The sequence below is a fragment of the Vigna radiata genome, unplaced genomic scaffold (assembly GCF_000741045.1).
Source record: "Vigna radiata var. radiata cultivar VC1973A unplaced genomic scaffold, Vradiata_ver6 scaffold_48, whole genome shotgun sequence".
Classification (NCBI taxonomy): Eukaryota; Viridiplantae; Streptophyta; class Magnoliopsida; order Fabales; family Fabaceae; genus Vigna; species Vigna radiata.
In genome coordinates this window covers 772,417-791,454 of record NW_014542925.1, presented here as the reverse complement: position 1 = coordinate 791,454, position 19,038 = coordinate 772,417, and the positions used below count along the sequence as shown (strand labels likewise).

The 19,038-nt window shown below is 35.3% G+C and overlaps 2 protein-coding genes across 2 annotated transcripts; both read right to left on the bottom strand.

The window, feature by feature from the left end:
• Positions 1–459: 459 nt before the first annotated feature.
• Positions 460–1,847, bottom strand: LOC106752783 (polygalacturonase inhibitor 2-like). The gene has a single exon (XM_014634550.2). The coding sequence runs from the start codon at positions 1,622–1,624 to the stop codon at positions 614–616; it is 1,011 nt and encodes a 336-aa protein (XP_014490036.1). The 5' UTR covers positions 1,625–1,847; the 3' UTR covers positions 460–613.
• Positions 1,848–17,380: 15,533 nt separating this feature from the next.
• On the bottom strand, positions 17,381–18,519 carry LOC106752784 (polygalacturonase inhibitor 2). Its single transcript, XM_014634551.2, has one exon. It carries the CDS (start codon positions 18,483–18,485, stop codon positions 17,484–17,486), a length of 1,002 nt encoding a protein of 333 aa, XP_014490037.1. The 5' UTR covers positions 18,486–18,519; the 3' UTR covers positions 17,381–17,483.
• Positions 18,520–19,038: the final 519 nt, after the last annotated feature.

Sequence of the window (19,038 nt, the reverse complement as noted above, 5' to 3'; positions counted from 1 at the left end):
TAAAAATATATTTAATCAAATATATATTGTACTAATATTATTAATAATTAAAAATTATATAAAAGAAATGATATAATTTTATGTCACTTGAAATAGTGAGTGTAGTTTAGTGTGAAGTTTATTTAATGATATGAAAATTACAATTTAAAACCAAGTTATCCTGCGTCAAACTCATTTGCCTTCCGTCTTTTTCCTATTGGTTGCTTTCTTCACCTTTTCTGTACCCCTATTGCATTTTTGTCTTTATGCTTCACGGGATTACAGTCCGATGCAATCTCATTTTTATATTGTTCAATCACTTTCAATATTATTTTATTATTTTAAAAGTTTTAATTATATTCTTTTTTCTAAGGAATGCAGATTAGAATATTTACTATATAATTTAAAATACGAATATTAAAATAAAAAAAAAAAATACCAGCTTTGAATATAGTCGAAGTGACTAAAACCACATGCATGAGATCATGTAAAAACACAGATAGCATCACATTAGAATAGGTATCATTATTAACAGTAAAAACACAGGTTAAACGTGGATTAATTACAACATTAAAACCACGTGTAGCATGATGGAGAAACACACATAATACCTATTTTGTGAATGTGACAGTAATCAAGTGCAAGCAGGAAGTGGAGAACCGCACAAGCACTTGTTATGAGCATAGCAAGATTCATCAAATCTCTGCAACTTCCCACCTTGCGGAATCTCACCACACAGATTATTGTAGCTCACATTCAAACGCTTCAGATACTTAAACGACGTAAGAACCTTCGGAAGATTCCCGTAGATACGGTTGTTCCTAAGATCCAAACCCCCCAAGTCCTTCGACTTCGACAACCTTATTTTTCCCAAATCGAAAGCCAGCAAGTTCTTCGCCAGGTTTATCTTCTGCAGCCTTTCCTTCTCTGCCCCAAACAGCACCGACGCATCTCCTTCCAGCATGTTCTGAGACAAGTCCACGAACGCCAGGTCCAGCTTCGCCAGCGTCGCCGGAATCTTGCCGGTGAGGCGGTTGCGGGAGAGTGTCAGCACCGTGAAATGCTTCGGAAAGGAGCCGAAGGAGTCCGGGATGGTGCCGGAGATGTGGTTGCCGTCGAAGGCGATTCCGAGGAGGTTGGGGAGAGAGGAGAGGGAGGGAGGGAGGGTGCCGGAGAGGGCGTTGTAGGAGAAATCAATGGTCAAAAGGGTTTTCATCTGGGACAAGAAATGGGGTATCTGACCAGAGACGTTGGTGTGGGTGATGTAGAGATAACGGAGTTTGGTGAGCTTTACGATGGAGGGGGAGATTGGACCGACGAGGTTGTTGATGCGGCTAATGTAGAGAAAATCGAGGTAGGGGAGGTTGGCGACGGAGGAAGGGATAGGGTAGGGTTTGGGGAGGTTAAGGTCGGTTAGGTCGAGGCTGTTGACCCGGTACGTTTTGGTGTCGATGTCGCATGAGACACCTTTCCATTCCGGGTTGCAGCAGTCGGTGTTTGGTAGCCAGGAGGAGAGGGTGGTTGGGTTGCCAAGCTCTTTCTTGATCTGCAGAAGGGCTTGCTTGTCTTGTGGGTTGCATAGTTCCGAGAGTGCAGTTCTGCAGAATAGGACCATGATGAGTACGGTGATGCTTAAGCGTGCCATGTTCGCAGAGATTTCGACTCGATGTGGTTTAATTTGTGAAAAGTGGATGTTATATAGAAGTATGGAGGGAAGAGAGATACAGAGAAAAAGAGAAAGTTATATTATAGAGCACCACTTTTGGTTTATTCATCAGTGATGTTATTTTGTTAGTCAGTCACTTTTGGTTTATTCATCAGTGTCGTTGTTTTGTTATTGAGCACCCCGGCCTTTCTTGGTACATGATTTTACACACTGGACAATTTTATGTGATATAGATGTTACAATGGTCATCTTAATTATGTATATTTTGTTTCATTTTTTGTTAATATTTACTGCAGATCAGAGTATCTAATCCTAGCTATAGACCTGTGTTAATTGATCGGTGGAGTGAATGATTAGTGTCATTTTTGGGGGTAATTCACATTAGCCTGCTATTATTACTGTTATACAAAGATAAAATGATAAAATGATGATAAAAATATAAATGTTTTTATTTTTTCGAGAAAAAAAGTAAAAAATAAAGATAGTTTGATATGAATGTAAAAGATTCAAGTACGTGAAAGAATATTTTCATATACATTGTTAGTAAAAGGTGGCTTACCTGAAGAAGAATTTTGCCAGCTATGGTACTTTGATCTTTGGAGATCTTTTATTATATTTCCAAATTCTGATTTTATTTATTTAGAAGATCAAATTTTCTTTATTTTGACAATTTTAAATTGGTTCTCCCTCTGTATAATGGACAGAAAAATCTGAACCAAAGGTTCGTTTCTTAATTTTCATATCTATTTTCTATTTTTGGGTGGTTATTCTGATATCCTTTATTATGTACAAGGTATTCTTCTTCCCCTGGAGGAGAAGGATGAAGATATGAGAAGATATGACTTTGTCCACATTACTGTTCTGCTTTTGAAAATATTTTCAAGGGCTGTTGTCCTTAATTGATGTACTTACCTTTGTCTTTTTAGCATTGGATTCCTTTGATGTCCTGTAAGTTTAGACACTTGTTTTCTTTTCAGATATTATTGGGTGTATATATCTTCTATCTTAGTACTGCTTTTTATCCAACCTTTTCAAATGCAAATTTCAAAATCGGTTTGTATTGTTGAGTTCTGTGATAAAAGAAAAATGTGAGGTCTAAGCCATTTGTATGTGAAATGCGATTCATTCTTAGTTTCTCAGAGGTTTATGTTATACTATATCGATGCTAGTTATTGATGAATCCTATTAGTTAACATTTCAACCATTTACAAGATTTTAAAATTATAATTATTTCCATGTTATTAACTGGAAAAATACAAGTCCAGAATCTTTATTGATTTTATTTATCGTGTCTTTAAGTTACACCGATCCTAGTCTACTAAAATTATTTTTAATATATTTTAAAATATCTAAATTAATATATAATTTGGAGGTATAATAGAGCTACACTAAAACAAAATGAAGTTAAAAATTAAAATATTTTGTTATTAGGAATAACAAACGATCATACTAGTATTGGTAGTATTTAATAGAACTTATTATCTGATTTAAAAGTAAATCATTAAAATATAAATTTAGATAAATTTTTTTTAAATGTAATTAAAATAGAATTTCATATTTATATATATTAATGCAAACAACAAAATTTGATCCTTTTAAAATGAATTATACAAAATAAACTTTAAAAATTTAATTTTTTTAAAAATAACTTTAACTTTATAGATTTAAATAAAAATATAAATATATAAAATCAAATTCTAAACAATTTTTCGATCATTGATAGTTATCTCATTAATTATTCTATATTTTAACACTTAATTATTGTAAAATAAGTAAATAAATAAATTAAATTTACTAATAATGATTAAGAGATAAGAGGTATCCATAACATGAATATCACTACACGTATGTATATGTCCCCTTAACAAGTGGGTCATTAAAACATCCTTATCCATTATCTTTGAATATCTATCATTCTATATGTATGATTACGTTAATTGGGTAGGGGCTTCAAGTTGATGTTGTTTTGTTTTCGATTTCGAACTGCTTTCTTGTGGTGTTATATTTTGGCATCATATTTATGCTGTCTTGTGCCAATTGGAATAGTTTTTATTGCCTAGTGTTTTCTGTTCCTGTCATGACCATTTTTGGTTGAGCAGTGGTGTGTGTGACGTTGGAGTGTTAGGTTGGTGTGATGGCCACCGTGTGCTGTAGGCCATTGTCGTCTACGTTTGATTTGGGGCTGTGATGTGTTTCTGTTCCACTATGATGTATTCTAAAATTTTCTTTGTTATTCATGCTCAAAACCGAGTTGTTTCTATTGTTATATTTTGTTTTATTGTGCTGTATGTTATTCGTTTCCTTTTGAGATGCTATAGGAATAGGAATTTGCTAATTCCTAAATTTACTAAAATACTTAAAATAGGAGAAGGGAAGAAACTTAATAACAAACTACTTGTTATTATATATTATTTTTTTTTAATCATTCTGATAGTCTTTATTTTCGGTGATTTTTTTAATACTTTCATTTTTTCTTTTTCTCAATTGGATCCCTATTTTTGAAAAATTGAAGCGATTAGGTCACTGTCGTTAGTTCCGTACTAACACCGTTAAAAAGGATGACACGTGTCTGCTCGTGATTTTTTTGAATTTTTTAAATATATTTTAATTATTTTTAATTTTTTATTTATTTTTTAAAAAATGCCACGTGTCAAGTTGACATTGAGCCACGTGGCAATGACAATGTGAGGTGGCACTGAGAGTGCCACGTGTCACTATCAGACCACATGTCATTAGATTTGTCTCAATTTGGTCCCTGTATTCTTATTTTGTCTTAATTTAGTCCTATTTTCTTAAAAAACTAAACAATTTTGTTTCTCTCCAAGTTTAAACAAAATTTTATTTGTATATAAATCTTTACAAAGAAATTTATACAAATTAATTTTTTTATTAGAAAAAAAAAATTACAAACTAACATATGACACATTTTTATTTATACAGTAGTAAAAAAATCATTTAACCTAAATAATATGAATGAGTAACCTATAAAAGTTAACATCTCAATAATAAATATTGTTGTGAAGGTAATCTACACAACTATAGTCTCAATACTTCCTCAATAATTCATAAAAAGTATCTAGAGTTAAATATTTCGATTTAAAATACATCATTACTAATAATTTGCTTAACAGAAACAAATTTAAAGACAAAAATTTGGAAAATGTACATACCGTATTTTATTTGGGAAGGAACAAATTTTTTTAAATTTTTAAAAAAATTAAGACTAAATTGAGACAAAATAAAAATACAAGGACTAAATTGGAACAAAAAAAAATATAAGGACCAAATTGAAACAAAGCAATGACACGTGGTTTGACAGTGACACGTGGCACTGTTAGTGCCACCTCACACTGTCATTGCTACATGGCACAATGTCAACTTGACACGTGGCAAATTTTATTTTTAAAATAAAAAAATAAAAAATAAAAATAAAAATAATTAAAAATATATTTAAAAAATTCAAAAAACTCACGAGCTGACACGTGTCACCCTTTTTAACGGTGTTAGTACGGAACTAACGATAGTGACCTAATTGCTTCAACTTTTCAAAAACAGTGACCCAATTGAGAAAAAGAAAAAATGAGGGACTTAATTGAAAAAAATCACCGAAAATAGGGACTATCAGAATGATTAAACCTATTTTTTTTAATGAAGAAGCTTTTTATATAAGTTTCTAACTACTAAAGAAATAATGGTTTACATTCAATTATAACTGACCATTAAAAAATATACGGACGTAAAGAAATTTCTTAATATAGTTTCCTATATTTAAGTTTGCTATTTTCAACACGCCCCCTCAAACTTGAATATTCTTCATTTGGTAGCTTGGTTCTAAGCATTGCTATAAACTTTTCAAACAAATTGGCCTTCAATGGTTTAGTCATAATGTCTGCAACTTGTTCTTCAGACTTGCAGAATTAGAGTTCAATTTCTTCTTGCTTGATCAACTCCCTAATGTAATGATAACGAATGTTTATATGTTTGCTCCGTCCGTAGAACACAGGATTCTTCGCTAATGTCATAGCGGATTTGTTATCACATTGAATAGTCGTCGGATCAACTTGAATATCTTTTAACTCTTTTAATATTCTACATAGCCAAATTGCTTGACATGTTGCTGATGTTGCTGTAATATATTTTGCTTCTGCTGTTGATAGAGCCACCACTTGTTGCTTTTTAGAAGACCATGATATAACTCCATTTCCCAAATAGAATACATATCCTGAGGTGCTTTTACGACTTTCAATATCACCTGCCCAATCACTATCTGTATAACCTACTAAATTGTAGTCATTTGAGTAAGTATAAAAGATTCCATAATCTCGAGTTCCATTGAGATAACGAAGAATTCTTTTAGCTGCTTGTAAGTGTGAATGATATGGTTTCTCCATGAAACGACTTATTAGTCTAACCCCATAAATAATATCAGGTCTAATGGATGTCAAATACCGAAGAGTACCCACTATACTTTTGAAGTAGGTTGGATCCACAAATTCTCCACTACCAATTTTCTTCATCTCCATGCGTTCTGCAACTGGAGTTCAAATTGGGGAAGTTTCATCCGTCTTGAATTTTTTTAAGATATTAGTGGTATATTTTCTTTGCGAAACAAAAATACGATCATTACTTTGTTGTACTTCACTGCCAAGAAAGTATGACATAAGTCCTATGTCTGTCATCTCAAATTGTTGTGGCATGGCCTTCTTGAATTGAACAAGCATTTCCTCACTATTCCCAGTGAATATCAGGTCATCTACATACAAACACAAGATCAAAAGTTCACCCTTTGTCTTGTGTTTGATATATAATGTATGTTGATGATCACATTTATGAAAACCATCCTCCACTAGATATGTGTCAATANGAGAATACCAAGCACGTGGTGCTTGTTTTAACCCATACAAAGCCTTTTTAAGATGATAAACTTTCTTTTCATCTCCTTTCTTTATAAAGCCAAGTGGTTGCTCAACATATACTTCTTCTTGAAGTACACCATTCAGAAATGTTGACTTTACATCCATTTGATAGATGTTCCATTTATTTTGAGCTGTAAGGGATAAAATCATTCGCATAGTATCCATTCATGAAACTGGTGCAAGTACCTCAAAATAATCAATTCTTGGCTTTTGCTTGTAACCCTTTGCTGCTAATCTTGCTTTATAACGATCCACCTTACCATCGGGTTTATACTTTGTCTTGTACACCCATTTAACTCCTATCGGCTTCTTTCCAATTGGTAGGGTAGTAAGTTCCCAGGTCTCATTTTTTTCTATTGAGTGGATCTCCTCTTTCATGGCTTGGATCCACTTTTCATCTGCTGCTGCATCTTGAAATGAAACTGGATCACAATCTACAAACATACAAAAGTTTGCTAGAGAATCTTCATTCAAATCATTGTCATCATCATCGTCTCTTCCTAACACATAATCTTGCAATCGTGCTGGTGGCACATGTCTTCTTTGTGGACGTCCTGATGGCCTTGAATCTGTTGCTTGTGGGTAAGTATAAACTGTTGATATTGGATTACTAATTGATGGAGAAGTTTCTATAAACGTCTCATTTATTGGTGCTTCATTGATAATGACAATATTATTATCATCATCATCCCACTGCCATTCTTCATCTTCAGTAAAATGAACATCCCTACTAATGATCACTTTCTTTGTTTCTGGATTATATAATTTATAACCCTTTGTTACATCACTATATCCAATGAAAATACATTTCTCACTTTTATTTTCAAGCTTCTATTTCTTTTCATCAGGTATATGTGCATATGCAATGCACCCAAATACACGTAAGTGAGACACATATGGCTTATTTCCAGTTCATGCTTCTTGAGGTGTTCTTCCTTGGACACTTTTTTTCGGACACATGTTTAGTATATAAACAGCACATGCAACAACTTCTGCCCAATAAGGTTTTGGAAGATGCTTTGCTTTTATCATACTTCTAGCCATCTCAAAAATTGTTCTATTCTTTCTTTCAGCTATACCATTTTGTTGAGGTGTATAACTCGCAGTCAATTGGCGATGAATTCCTTCTTTCTTGCAATAATCATTAAACTCATTCGATGTGAATTCTCCTCCTCTATCTGATCTTAATGTTTTCAGACATAATTCACTTTGTTTTTCAACAAGCGCCTTAAACTCTTTAAATTTGTTAAACGCTTCAGACTTTTCTTTCAAGAAATATACCCATATCTTTCTACTATAATCATAAACAAAAAGTAAAAAATACCTTTTATTTCCAACTGACTCTACCTCAACTGGTCCACATATATCAGTGTGAATAAATTCTAGAGGTTTCTTTGCTCGCACAGACTTTCCAATTACAAACGAGTCTCTATGATGCTTTCCAAGAATACAACCTTCACATGGATTATGGGGAGCATTAATGAGTGGAAGGCCAGTCTCCATTTGCTTCTGTACCAATAACTTCAAACCTCCAAAGTTCAAATGACCAAAGCGAAGATGCCATAACCAATTGTCATCCTTTACCATAGCTTGAAAATTCATCAAAGATCTCGTTTGAAGTGACAAAGGAAACATGCGATTCTTTGTCATTTCTACCCTTGCGATGTTTTTATTGTCTTTGTTCATAATTTCACAAACTCCGTTATCTATACGAACTTTGTACCCTTTTTCTGAAAGTTGTCCCATGCTTAATAAATTCCAGAATAATCCTGGCACATAATATACATATGCAATAGTAACATTAGTTCCATTGTTAGATTGGATACTAATATTACCTTTACCCATCATGCGAATTTTGGATTTGTTTCCAAAATTCACTTCACCTTTCACTGATTCATCCAAGAAAGAGAAAAATTCCCTTTTCCCTGTCATACGGTTGCTACATCTTGTATCAAGATACCAAATATCATTGTTTTCAACATCTGGACCTTGTGTACAGGCAAGTACCATACTTTCTTCAGTTTCAACTACATTTGCATGTTCTCCATGTTCTCTTTGTAATTTAGTTTGACATTCGGATGCATAATGGCCTAACTGCTTACATTTATAACAATCCACTTTGGACTTGTCATGTTTGAAATTTGATCTTCCACCAGAATAACTANTCTCTCCAATGTTATCCCTATGTGAGGAAAAATTACCTCTTCCTCGATTACAACCATGTCCACGACCTTTACCACCTTGGTATCCACCACGATTGGTGAAATCCACCTTGCTTTGCAAAGCTTGCTCAAAGTTAGGATTATTAGTTCGTTGCTTCATCCTTTGTTCATGTGAAGATAGCGAACCTAATAACCTTTCTAATGATAATGTGGATAGATCATGTCCTTCTTCAATAACTGTCACAATATGATCGAATTTATGACTCAATGATCTTGTTATTTTTTCTACAACACGTTGGTCATTAATAATCTCTCCGTTGCTTCGTAGTTGATTAACAATGGATTGAACACGGTCAAAGTAGGAAGAAATTGTTTCTTCCTCGACCAAGAGGGGGATGAATTGGTTATGTGCCTTTTTCGTGCCTTTTAATATTTTTCTCAAATTCACTTACAAAGAAGATAATTAAACTAAAATAAATAGAGTAAGGAAGAGAGAAAAATTGCACAAATGATTTTATCNTGGTTCAGATCACAAAGATCCTACGTCCAGTCACTTATCTAAAAAACNAGATAAACCTTTTTCACTAAACACAAAACAATTACAATTAATAATCACGCAAAAAATTAACTTGTAAGAGTTTAGAATACCACCTCTCTTGAAACCACAAAAGATGAACTTACACCTCCTTTGAGTCCTCACAAAGGATGACCACCTCCTTCGAATACTTCACGAAGGATGATTCTCTTCCAAACACTTCCTCAGACGCACCAAGGATGAGCAAGCTATTCCTCTGTCACCGTAGTAGCACTTCACAGCTTTGCAGACAAGAGTTTCTTTAGCTTCAGTACAAACACGATGTTCTCAATGATTTCAGATGGTTATAGCACAAGGGAAGAGTTGTTTTTGAAGGAAACAGTGAGCCAATTTATAGACTCAGACCAATACTCTTCCATTCTTCGAAAATTGGCCATTTAACGCATTTAATCGATTAATATTAGTGTTAATCGATTAAAATGAGTACAACGGCTAGTTTTTCAAACCTGAAACCTCCAACGACTAGTGTTAATCGATTAATCCTGATTTTAATCGATTAACTAATCGATTAAAGCTAGTGTTAATCGATTATTCCAGAGCCATTTGGGTTTTCAGTGCTAGCCTCGTTTTAATCGATTAAAACTAGGTTTAATCGATTAAAACAACTTGTGTTTGATTATAAACAACAATTAATCATATATAGAGTACATGAATCAAACCCTATTACATATTTTGAACACTAATACATCAACTATGATTATTGCAAAAAGCTTTCAATAATAAGAGATCTTCAATATGTCTTCCTGCATCATGTGTTGTGCAATTCTGTACATCATCAAAACTTCGTCTTTAATTTTTTGCTAACAAACTTGAATGTTACTTGCCATGATGTAATCACAAATATTTGATCTGGCTCTGATACTAGATGTAGGAACAAGAATTTGCTAATTCGTAAAGTCACTAAAATACTTATAATAGGAGAAGGGAATAAACTTTATAACAAACTACTTGTTATTATATATTATTTCTTTTGAATAAAGAAGCTCTTTATATAAGTTTCTAACTACTAAAGAAATAATGGTTTACATTCAATTATAACTATGACCATTAAAAAATATACGGACTAAAGAAATTTCTTAATATAGTTTCCTATATTTAAGTTTGCTATTTTCAACAATGCCTGTGTCTGTTCACATTGGGTTACATTTTTGTTGTTGTATGCAGTCCATGGTGTTTTCTGCTGAGTAGTTTTAAGGTTCTAAGTTGGTCTCTTATTTTCAAGAATTATGTGATACATTGAATCTACAGTGCTCTAGTGTTTTCACGTTGTTGTTTCTTCCTGCACCTACTGCCATGTTTAGTATTTTATTTGGTTCCGCGTTGGTTTTCCCTCTGTTTTTATTGTGCGGTTTAGGTTCTTGGCATGATGTATGTTATTATCCATTCTTTCTTTCGAGATGGGTTGTTCTGGTTTGAGACAAGAATCCAGGTAGATGTTGTGCTATTTTCATTGAACTACATTTATATTCACTTGGTCATAATGATTTGTGCTAAAACCTTAGTCACTTTCCTTGAGTCATGTCGTTCACGTCAAATTGTATTATTGTCATGTTGACTGGTTATGTGTCGTGGTGTTACTACATGACTACCGTGATGTTTGAATATGATACAAAGATGATATCTGAGTTGTTTATTTCCTTGGCCTTGCTCTTTTTCGTTAAATTGTGTTGTTCTACATCGAAACCGAGTTGCTTCAATGTGTGATCATGATGTTTCATTGCACTGCCAAGTTGTTATACTTGATTTTGAGTTATTTAAACTTGTTACCTTGCTTTTCAAGTGCTCACTCACTTGTATTGCATTGCTGTCATGCTTGGTCAGGTTGGGGTTGCTTGGGGTCGTCCAAGCTTGTTCATGTCGAGATGTTCTCGTGTGTGTGTCAGGTTATGCTCATGTGTGTACCAAGCTGGGCTATTTGGTTGGGTTCACCGGGTTGTATGACAGAGTTGTTCGGGACCTCAGTTTTGAGGTTCTGGAACTCAATCGATGTGCTTTAGAGGTCAGCCTGGAGATATTTGACCTTGGCCGTTTATGATGATTTTCAGGTTGTTTGTGATAATTGCTATGTTTTTTGTGATGAATGTTGAGTTGCATGTGTGTTGGCCGAACTGTGTGGTTGATTGTTGATGTTCTATTTGGATTGTGTTATGATGTTGCACTAGTATAAAAACAACGTAAAACGTCGAATATTAAGTTCTTTATATAATGAATGAGAGGAATCTCTACTTCTTCCCCTTCTCTACCACTACAAAATCCACTGGGAATTGAAGTTTATCAATTTGTATCACCACACCATAGGGATGCTGATAGACCTGTCCGCCATTTGCAAAACCATCATTGTGGGTTTGATCTCCAGACCATCAATCTTCTTAAGCATAGATAGGGGCATCAAATTGATGCCAACCCCTAAATCAACAAGAGATTTCCCTACATCATGACTCCCAATGGTGCAAGGAATAGTAAAATTTCCCGCATCTTTGAATTTGGGAGGAAGTGTCTTCTGCATAATAGCACTGCAATTGCCCTGTACTTCAATTGTTCCCTCTTCTAGATATTTCTTCTTTTTAGTGAGGAACTGCTTCAAGTATCTTGCATAAGTAGGGATTTGTTGCAATGTTTCAGTCAAATGTATAGTAATCTCTAATTGCTTGAAGATATTCCTAAAACGCTCAAATTGCTTCTCCTTTTCCTTCTTTGAATAACTTTTTAGATAAGGAAAGGTTTTCTCAATTTCTTCTCTCTCCTTTTCTTTTACCTCCCCTCATCTTTTTCTTTTTTTTTTCTCTCAACCTCTTGTTTATTCTCTTCATTTTCTTCTTCTTTTTCACTCATCTCAGCTTTCTCTTTTCTCTCACTTTCTCTCTCAACTAACATCTCGCCACTAATACTCATAATGACATTAAATTCCTCCTTAGGGTTAACTTCAGTATTAGTCCCAAAATTATTCTCAAACTTATCCTCTAACCTCTTAGCTAGTTGGCCAACCTGTATCTCAAAATTTTGAATGGCAGCTTCAGTGCTTTTTGGAGATAGACACTTGCATGAATTGTTGGAGTATCTCCTCTAGCTTTGCAGTCCTTTCAGATAAGGAGGGTTGTGGTTGTCATTGTTGTTGTGGTGGTCTATTTAATTGCTCAACTTGTCCTTGACCTATGCTTGGATAAGGTTTCCACCTTTGGTTATAGTTACCTAGGCGGCCCTGATTATCCATATAGTTTACTTCTTCCTGGGTATTGGCTTGCATGGCACATTGTCCATTCACATGATCTCCACCACATAGCTCACAAAATTGATGTTGAGCTTGAAAAACATTCTGCAACTCTTTAGGTAATTGAGAGATTTTCTTCATAAGAGTCTCTAGTTGTTGAGTCATTATTTTATTCTAAGCCAATAAAGCATCTTGAGATTGTAATTGAAGAACTCCTTTATGTTGAAATTGAGCTCTTTCGTTGTGCATCTCATTATCATTGATGGCCATATTTTCTATCAACTCATAAGCTTCTTTTGGAGTCTTGCACTTGATATTACCTCCATCTGAGGCATCCAACATCAATTTATTCTGTGAGTGTTGGCTGCAAAACCAACGGCAAGTGCACCAGTCGCAGCGTAGCAAGTGATAAATATCGTTCTCTCCCAAGGGACTTGTGCAACACATGACAACTCTTCCTTTTATAACTCAATTAGACATCAAAGTGCACAAAAAAACACAAGAAACTATTTTTGGTATTTTATCAAACAATTGGTGTGTAAGGAATTTAACATAATGTATTTACAATTTGTCAAGGCTAGAGTTCATCCACTTCATTCTAATGCATTTACAAACAACTCAATTCCATCAATTAGGTGTTCAATTTCAGTTCTAAGTTCAAGTCATATTTTCCAATACATCAAGAACTANAATTCAAGCCATGGGTGATCAAGCCACAACAAACATTAAGCATAGAAATCAAATACTAACATTGAAATGGAAAAGCATATATCATTAACATCACAAAATACATAAGAATTCCATGTTTTACAACTAATCTCAACAAATAGGAAAAGCCCTCTATGTGGGGAACTTAGGGTTCACAAAATTGAAGAGATAAGGAAGAAATTGGAACCAAAGAGAAGATGCAAAGCGTTTCCCAAGGTTCTTGGCAGTTGCTCCATGCTCCATTTGCGCCTCCCCTTCGCATCTCAATCTCCAATTTGTGACCCATCTTCTTCCTCAACCCAAAAGGGACAAAATCACCATTGAAGAAGCTTGAAGACCCAAGGAGGANTGGGAGAGCTTCCCAACACCCCAAATATCCTCCAAGGGCCTCTCCCAATCGCTCTAGGTGAAGAATGAAGTGTAGGAGGAGAAGAATGCCCCAAAAATTACGAGACCCGTGTTTAAATAACCCATTTTGACACATCATCGAAAGTCGCGCCCAACACCTTTTCTGGGGCGCCCGGGTGCCAAATTCTGGGCAAAACAGTGAAGCAAAGGGCGCCCAACGCCCTTTTGGGGCGCCCGGGCGCTATTCTGTGGCGCCCGGGTGCCCCCGGGCGTCCTTTTGGGGGCTCCCGGGCGTGACAGTTTTGACAGCATTCTAAAATTCAGGCTCTTGTGCGCTTCCAAAGGCGTCCAACATGGGTATTTGCTTCAAATTGATCTTTTATTGTCCCAAAACATGTTCCCTTGAGTTCTTGCTTGTTTTCCTCCACTAGAATTGCTTCCTATTCATTTATTTCAAAACACTTAAACAAAGAGATTAGAGGTAAAAACAAGCATATACGAAATAAAACACAAGAAAACTAGGAAACACACTAAACTTGAGGATAAAACAAGGTAAAAGCTATGAAGGAGTTGATTTGTTCACAAAATATACACACATAAACACGTTAAATCAACCGTTATCAGTGAGCTTAGTCCTCTAAGAAAAAGAATATCAAATCCATGAGTGGACGTTTTCCGCAATAAACCTTTGAATCTATCCCACGCTTGACCTAACGTTTTGTCCATTCCCTGTCGAAAAGAAGAAATTTCTTTCTTACCTTTGTTGACCTTGGACTAAGGGAAATATTTATTCAAAAATTTTGCCACCACATCTTCCCACTCAATGAAGTTATTCTCTGGGAATGAATTAAGCCACATCTTAGCATTGCCTCCTAAAGAGAAAGGGAACAAGCTAAGTCTAATAGCCTCATCTGGCACACCATTAATCTTCATTGTATTGCATATTTAATTGAAAGTGGTCAGATGTTCATATGGATTTTCATGAGCTAATCCATTGAATTGGTTGCTCTTCACTAATTGAATGAGAGTCAGCTTCATCTCCATGCTAATGGCATTGACCCTCGGCTTTGCAATACTATTAAAACGAAGAGGGCGAGTAACTGTTGCATAATCTGCTAGGGTACGTCTACCATTCTGATTGTCATCCATATCTTCTGTTTCCTGGTCAGATATTGAGGTGAAGGGCTGTTGAAGAGGCTTAGGAGTGGAGAAAGTTCTCTGGAAGTCCTGTTCTTCCTTCTTCTTTTGCTATTGTCCAAACCTATAAAGAGAGGTTTAGATGATCCTATGCTCCTAGTGCGAAGCTTTCCATGCATACACTAGAAAACAAAACACTAGAGCACCCAATTAGCCCAAAAACTAAAAATAAACAAAAATAAAAAATAATAAAAAAAATAAAGTCTAAACTGGTTAAGAATCACACAAAAGTATAGTATGACCACGAGTCCCCGACAATGGCGCCAAAAACTTGTTAAACAGTCGACAAGTGTACTGAATCGTATTAAGAAATATAAAATGGTAAGACCAAGTATCGTGCCCCAAGAGACTCGTGTTATTAAATAATTGTATAATCCTTTTGTATTTTTATATGCAATAAAAGTAAACATGATAACTGGAATGTAAAATTGATCAATTGAGGCTAAAACAAAGATGAATGAATGATTTTGATAATATGAGATGATGATGTTGTTGGGGTTTAGTTTTCACCTACCATACTTTCATGCATATAAGAATTTGTCTTCTTCATTAGAATGTTAATGTCACTTTCTAAATTACTTAGAATTCGATGTCTCAGCGTAAAAAGCCTATCTTTAATTATTAGACAACAATATCTTGCATCCCTAATAACCAATTTTGCATTATGAACAGAAGCTTAAGACAACCAAATGTTATATCCCTATGTCTAGGCAATACTTCCTTCGGGTAAAATTCTCCAGATCATGATTCATAAGACTAGCATTACGAATAGAAGAAAATCACTAATTTGCATTCAATGAAAGAAGCATAAAATGTTTAAATCATATTCAAATACATGAAAGTTTAGAGGTTACATCTTCCCCAACAATAAATGAATTTCGTTCTCCATTATCATGGAGAACCTTGGCTTACAATAATGGAAAAGTGAGATGGAAACCCTAAAAAGAGAAAATGATAGCTCCCGCATGCCAAATCTGCCTCCAAAGGGTTGAAAAGTGTGCTTCTAAGCTTCAACCGTCAAAAGATGTGAACCTTAAGGCGTGCAAAGCCTTAAATAGATCAAAAATGGCCCATAAGCCCATGTCGCTGGTGCTCAGTGCCCCAACTAAGGACAAAAAGGCAAAACTGCGTGGAGACTGACGCTCAGGGCCTTGGTAGGGGGCAAACAAAGGTGTTCTACTATATGTGGAGTTGGCGCTCAGCGTCCCTAAGAAGGCAACCAGGCGTCCTATGTTTCCTCCTGTGCTGAGGGCCCTAGAAAGGGGAAACCAGATGTGGTTGTGTGATGACCAGTGCCCAGGGCCCCAAATAAGGGCAACTGGGTGCCCTACGCCTTCTTCAGCCTTCTCTTCTAGTGTTTTTGTTGTCCCTCTTGAGTTCCAACTCCTTGATACTTTTGCTCCTCTTCCAAAACATACCAATATCCTACAAAATTGAGGGATTTTACTGATAAAATCATTAAGTATAATTTATATTCACTTATTCACAAAACTAAATTAAAAACAAGAGATTAAGCAAATTTCTAAGTCAAATAGAGTTGATTTAATATCAAAATTATATCACAGATAACGGTAAATTCAACCGGTATCAATAGGTTCTTAAAATTGTTGTAAATTTGAGGAAATCATAAACAAATTCAAGTATGTATACTCGATGTTTTTAAAGACTTTATTTACAGTGTATTGTATAAGTATCTCATGATACAACATGAACTTACTTAAAATTCTGATAATTTTAGAAATAACAAGAAACTCTTCTAAAGAATATATAACCAAGAATTATTAGAAGAGAAGAATTAAAGAAAAAATATGAATAAGATAAGAGATGTAAGATCTATGTTTTCGCATGACCTTTTGATACCTATTTATAGGTGTAGGAAGGATTTATGATGAGTGAAAAGACTTGCGAAGAACTTTAGCAACAAATCCAATGTTCACAACCATCATCGTAACTTGCAAAGAAAAGTTTTGCAATGTTCAAATTGAAGAATTGATCGTCACATTTTCATCTGAAAACTCATCAGAAAAGCTAGGATCGCTGGTTTCTTCTTAAGTAAAAGAGGAACACGTTTTTGCAGTTGTTTTATACTTTTGTTGAAACGACGTAACGTAAAATTGGTTGACAATATTTGATTATCACAACATTTACTCGATGACGATAAAAGAAAATACTTATTTTTAGACTTTTCTTTTTCTTATCACTTATTATGATTGTGAGAGTATATTAAACAAATATACTAAAAATAAAATGTTGGGTGTAGTAAATTTATTATTGGAGCCGCAGAGCTAAACTTCCAAAGTACTACCTCCTGCTACAAACTATACGAAGTTTTAGTATTTTTAATTATCTCAATAATTGATATTTTATATTAAAGCAATATTAATATTTGAAATTGTTCCGACACTAAATAAATTCTTTAAAATATTTTAGTAGCATGATTAAACGAATAAATAAAATAAGCTTGATGTATTAAAAATATATTTATCTTTGAGAGAGAGAGAGAGAGATAGTAGTAGTATATTATATGTATACTACCTAAAAGTAAAAATTATTATTCAGTTTTAGGGTAATGATAGAAGACATTTATTATTGTATCACATGTCGTATAAACTTATTTTCTCATGAGGTGGAGACAGAATTATAGATGTTCATACAAAGGCAAACATCATGCATCCATATATTACCAAATCTGGAAATGAAATGATCAAGTGCAAGCAGGAAGAGGAGAGCCACACAAGCATTTGTTGTTAGCGTAAGAAGACACGTCAAATCTTTGCAAGTTCCCACCTTGAGGAATCTCACCACACAGATTATTGAAGCTCACATTCAAACTGTGCAGAAACTTAAGCTGCGTGAGTCCCTCAGGTAGCGTCCCATAGATACGGTTGTTCCTCAGGTCCAACCCATTCAAGTTCTTTGACAGCCCTACCTTCCCCAGATCAAAAGCAAGAGAGTTCTGCGCCAGATGTATCTTCTGCGTGTTCTTATCCGACCCGAACAACACCGACGCGTCACCCTCCAGCATGTTCCGAGACAAGTCAACGAACGCCAGGTTCAGATTCGCAAACGTCGCTGGAATCTTCCCAGTGAGGCGGTTGCGGGAGATGGTCATCGACGTGAACAGCTTCGAAAACGAGCCGTAGGAGTCGGGGATGGCGCCGGAGATTCGGTTACCGTCGAAGGTGATCCCGACGAGGTTGGGGAGAGAAGAGATGGAGGGAGGGAGGGTGCCGGAGAGGGCGTTGTAGGAGAAGTCGAGGGTGACGAGGGTTTTGATTTGTGACAAGAAATCGGGTATTGTGCCGGAGACGTTGGTGTGGGTGATATAGAGATAACGGAGTTGGGTGAGTTTAGCGATGGCGGGGGGGATTGGGCCGGCGAGGTTGTTGGTGCGACCAATGTATAGAAAATTGAGGTAAGGGAGGTTGGCGAGGGAGGAAGGGATGGGATAGGGTTTTGGGAGGTTAAGGTCGGAGAGGTCGAGGTTGTTGACGCGGTATGTTTGGGTGTCGGTGTCGCATGAAACACCTTGCCAGGTTCTGTTGCAACAGTCGGTGGTTGGAAGCCATGAGGAGAGAGTGATGGGGTTGCCAAGCTCTTTCTTGAATTGGAGAAGGGCTTGCTTGTCTTCTGGGTTGCATAGCTCCGACAGTGCACTGCTGAAGGATAGAACAACCAGTAAAACTGTGCAGAAAGTTGAAGACATGTTTTTTTAGATTTGATTTCTTTGTTAAAAATGGATGAGAATGGGTATTTTATATCCTTCAAGCTGCTATATTTGACTACTAGGAGTCAATTCATCCTAATTAAGTCTTCAAGAAGGTCACGCATGCACGCGTCCACTGGGTTGAGGTTTTATATGTATATAGATGACTTAATACCAAACAAGAAGGAAGAATTTCAGTGAAAACATCTTACATATTGATTTGTCCAAACACACTATCCTTCTCATCTTCTGTTTAAATAATCAGCGGATATAAAGTGTCGGCATTAAAAAAAGTGATAATTAACGAAGCAAAAGATATTTCGATATTAATATACTAATGGAAAAATTCTCTTTAACAATTCTTTTTTGACAACTTTTTGACAACGCATACGTGGCAGTCTATGATTCGTCCGTTTCAAATATTTTTTTAAACATAAATTTAAACAAATCAGTAAAATAATGACACGTGTCCTGTTGTAAAAAAGTTGTTAAAAAAGAATTGTCAAAATATCATTATCCTATACTAATAGCTATATTTAGATACGTAAGAGAA

What these genes read in the sequence shown, in the direction of transcription:
- LOC106752783 (XM_014634550.2), bottom strand. Translation starts at nt 1,624, where the DNA reads ATGGCACGCTTAAGCATCACCGTACTCATCATGGTCCTATTCTGCAGA.
- LOC106752784 (XM_014634551.2), bottom strand. Translation starts at nt 18,485, where the DNA reads ATGTCTTCAACTTTCTGCACAGTTTTACTGGTTGTTCTATCCTTCAGC.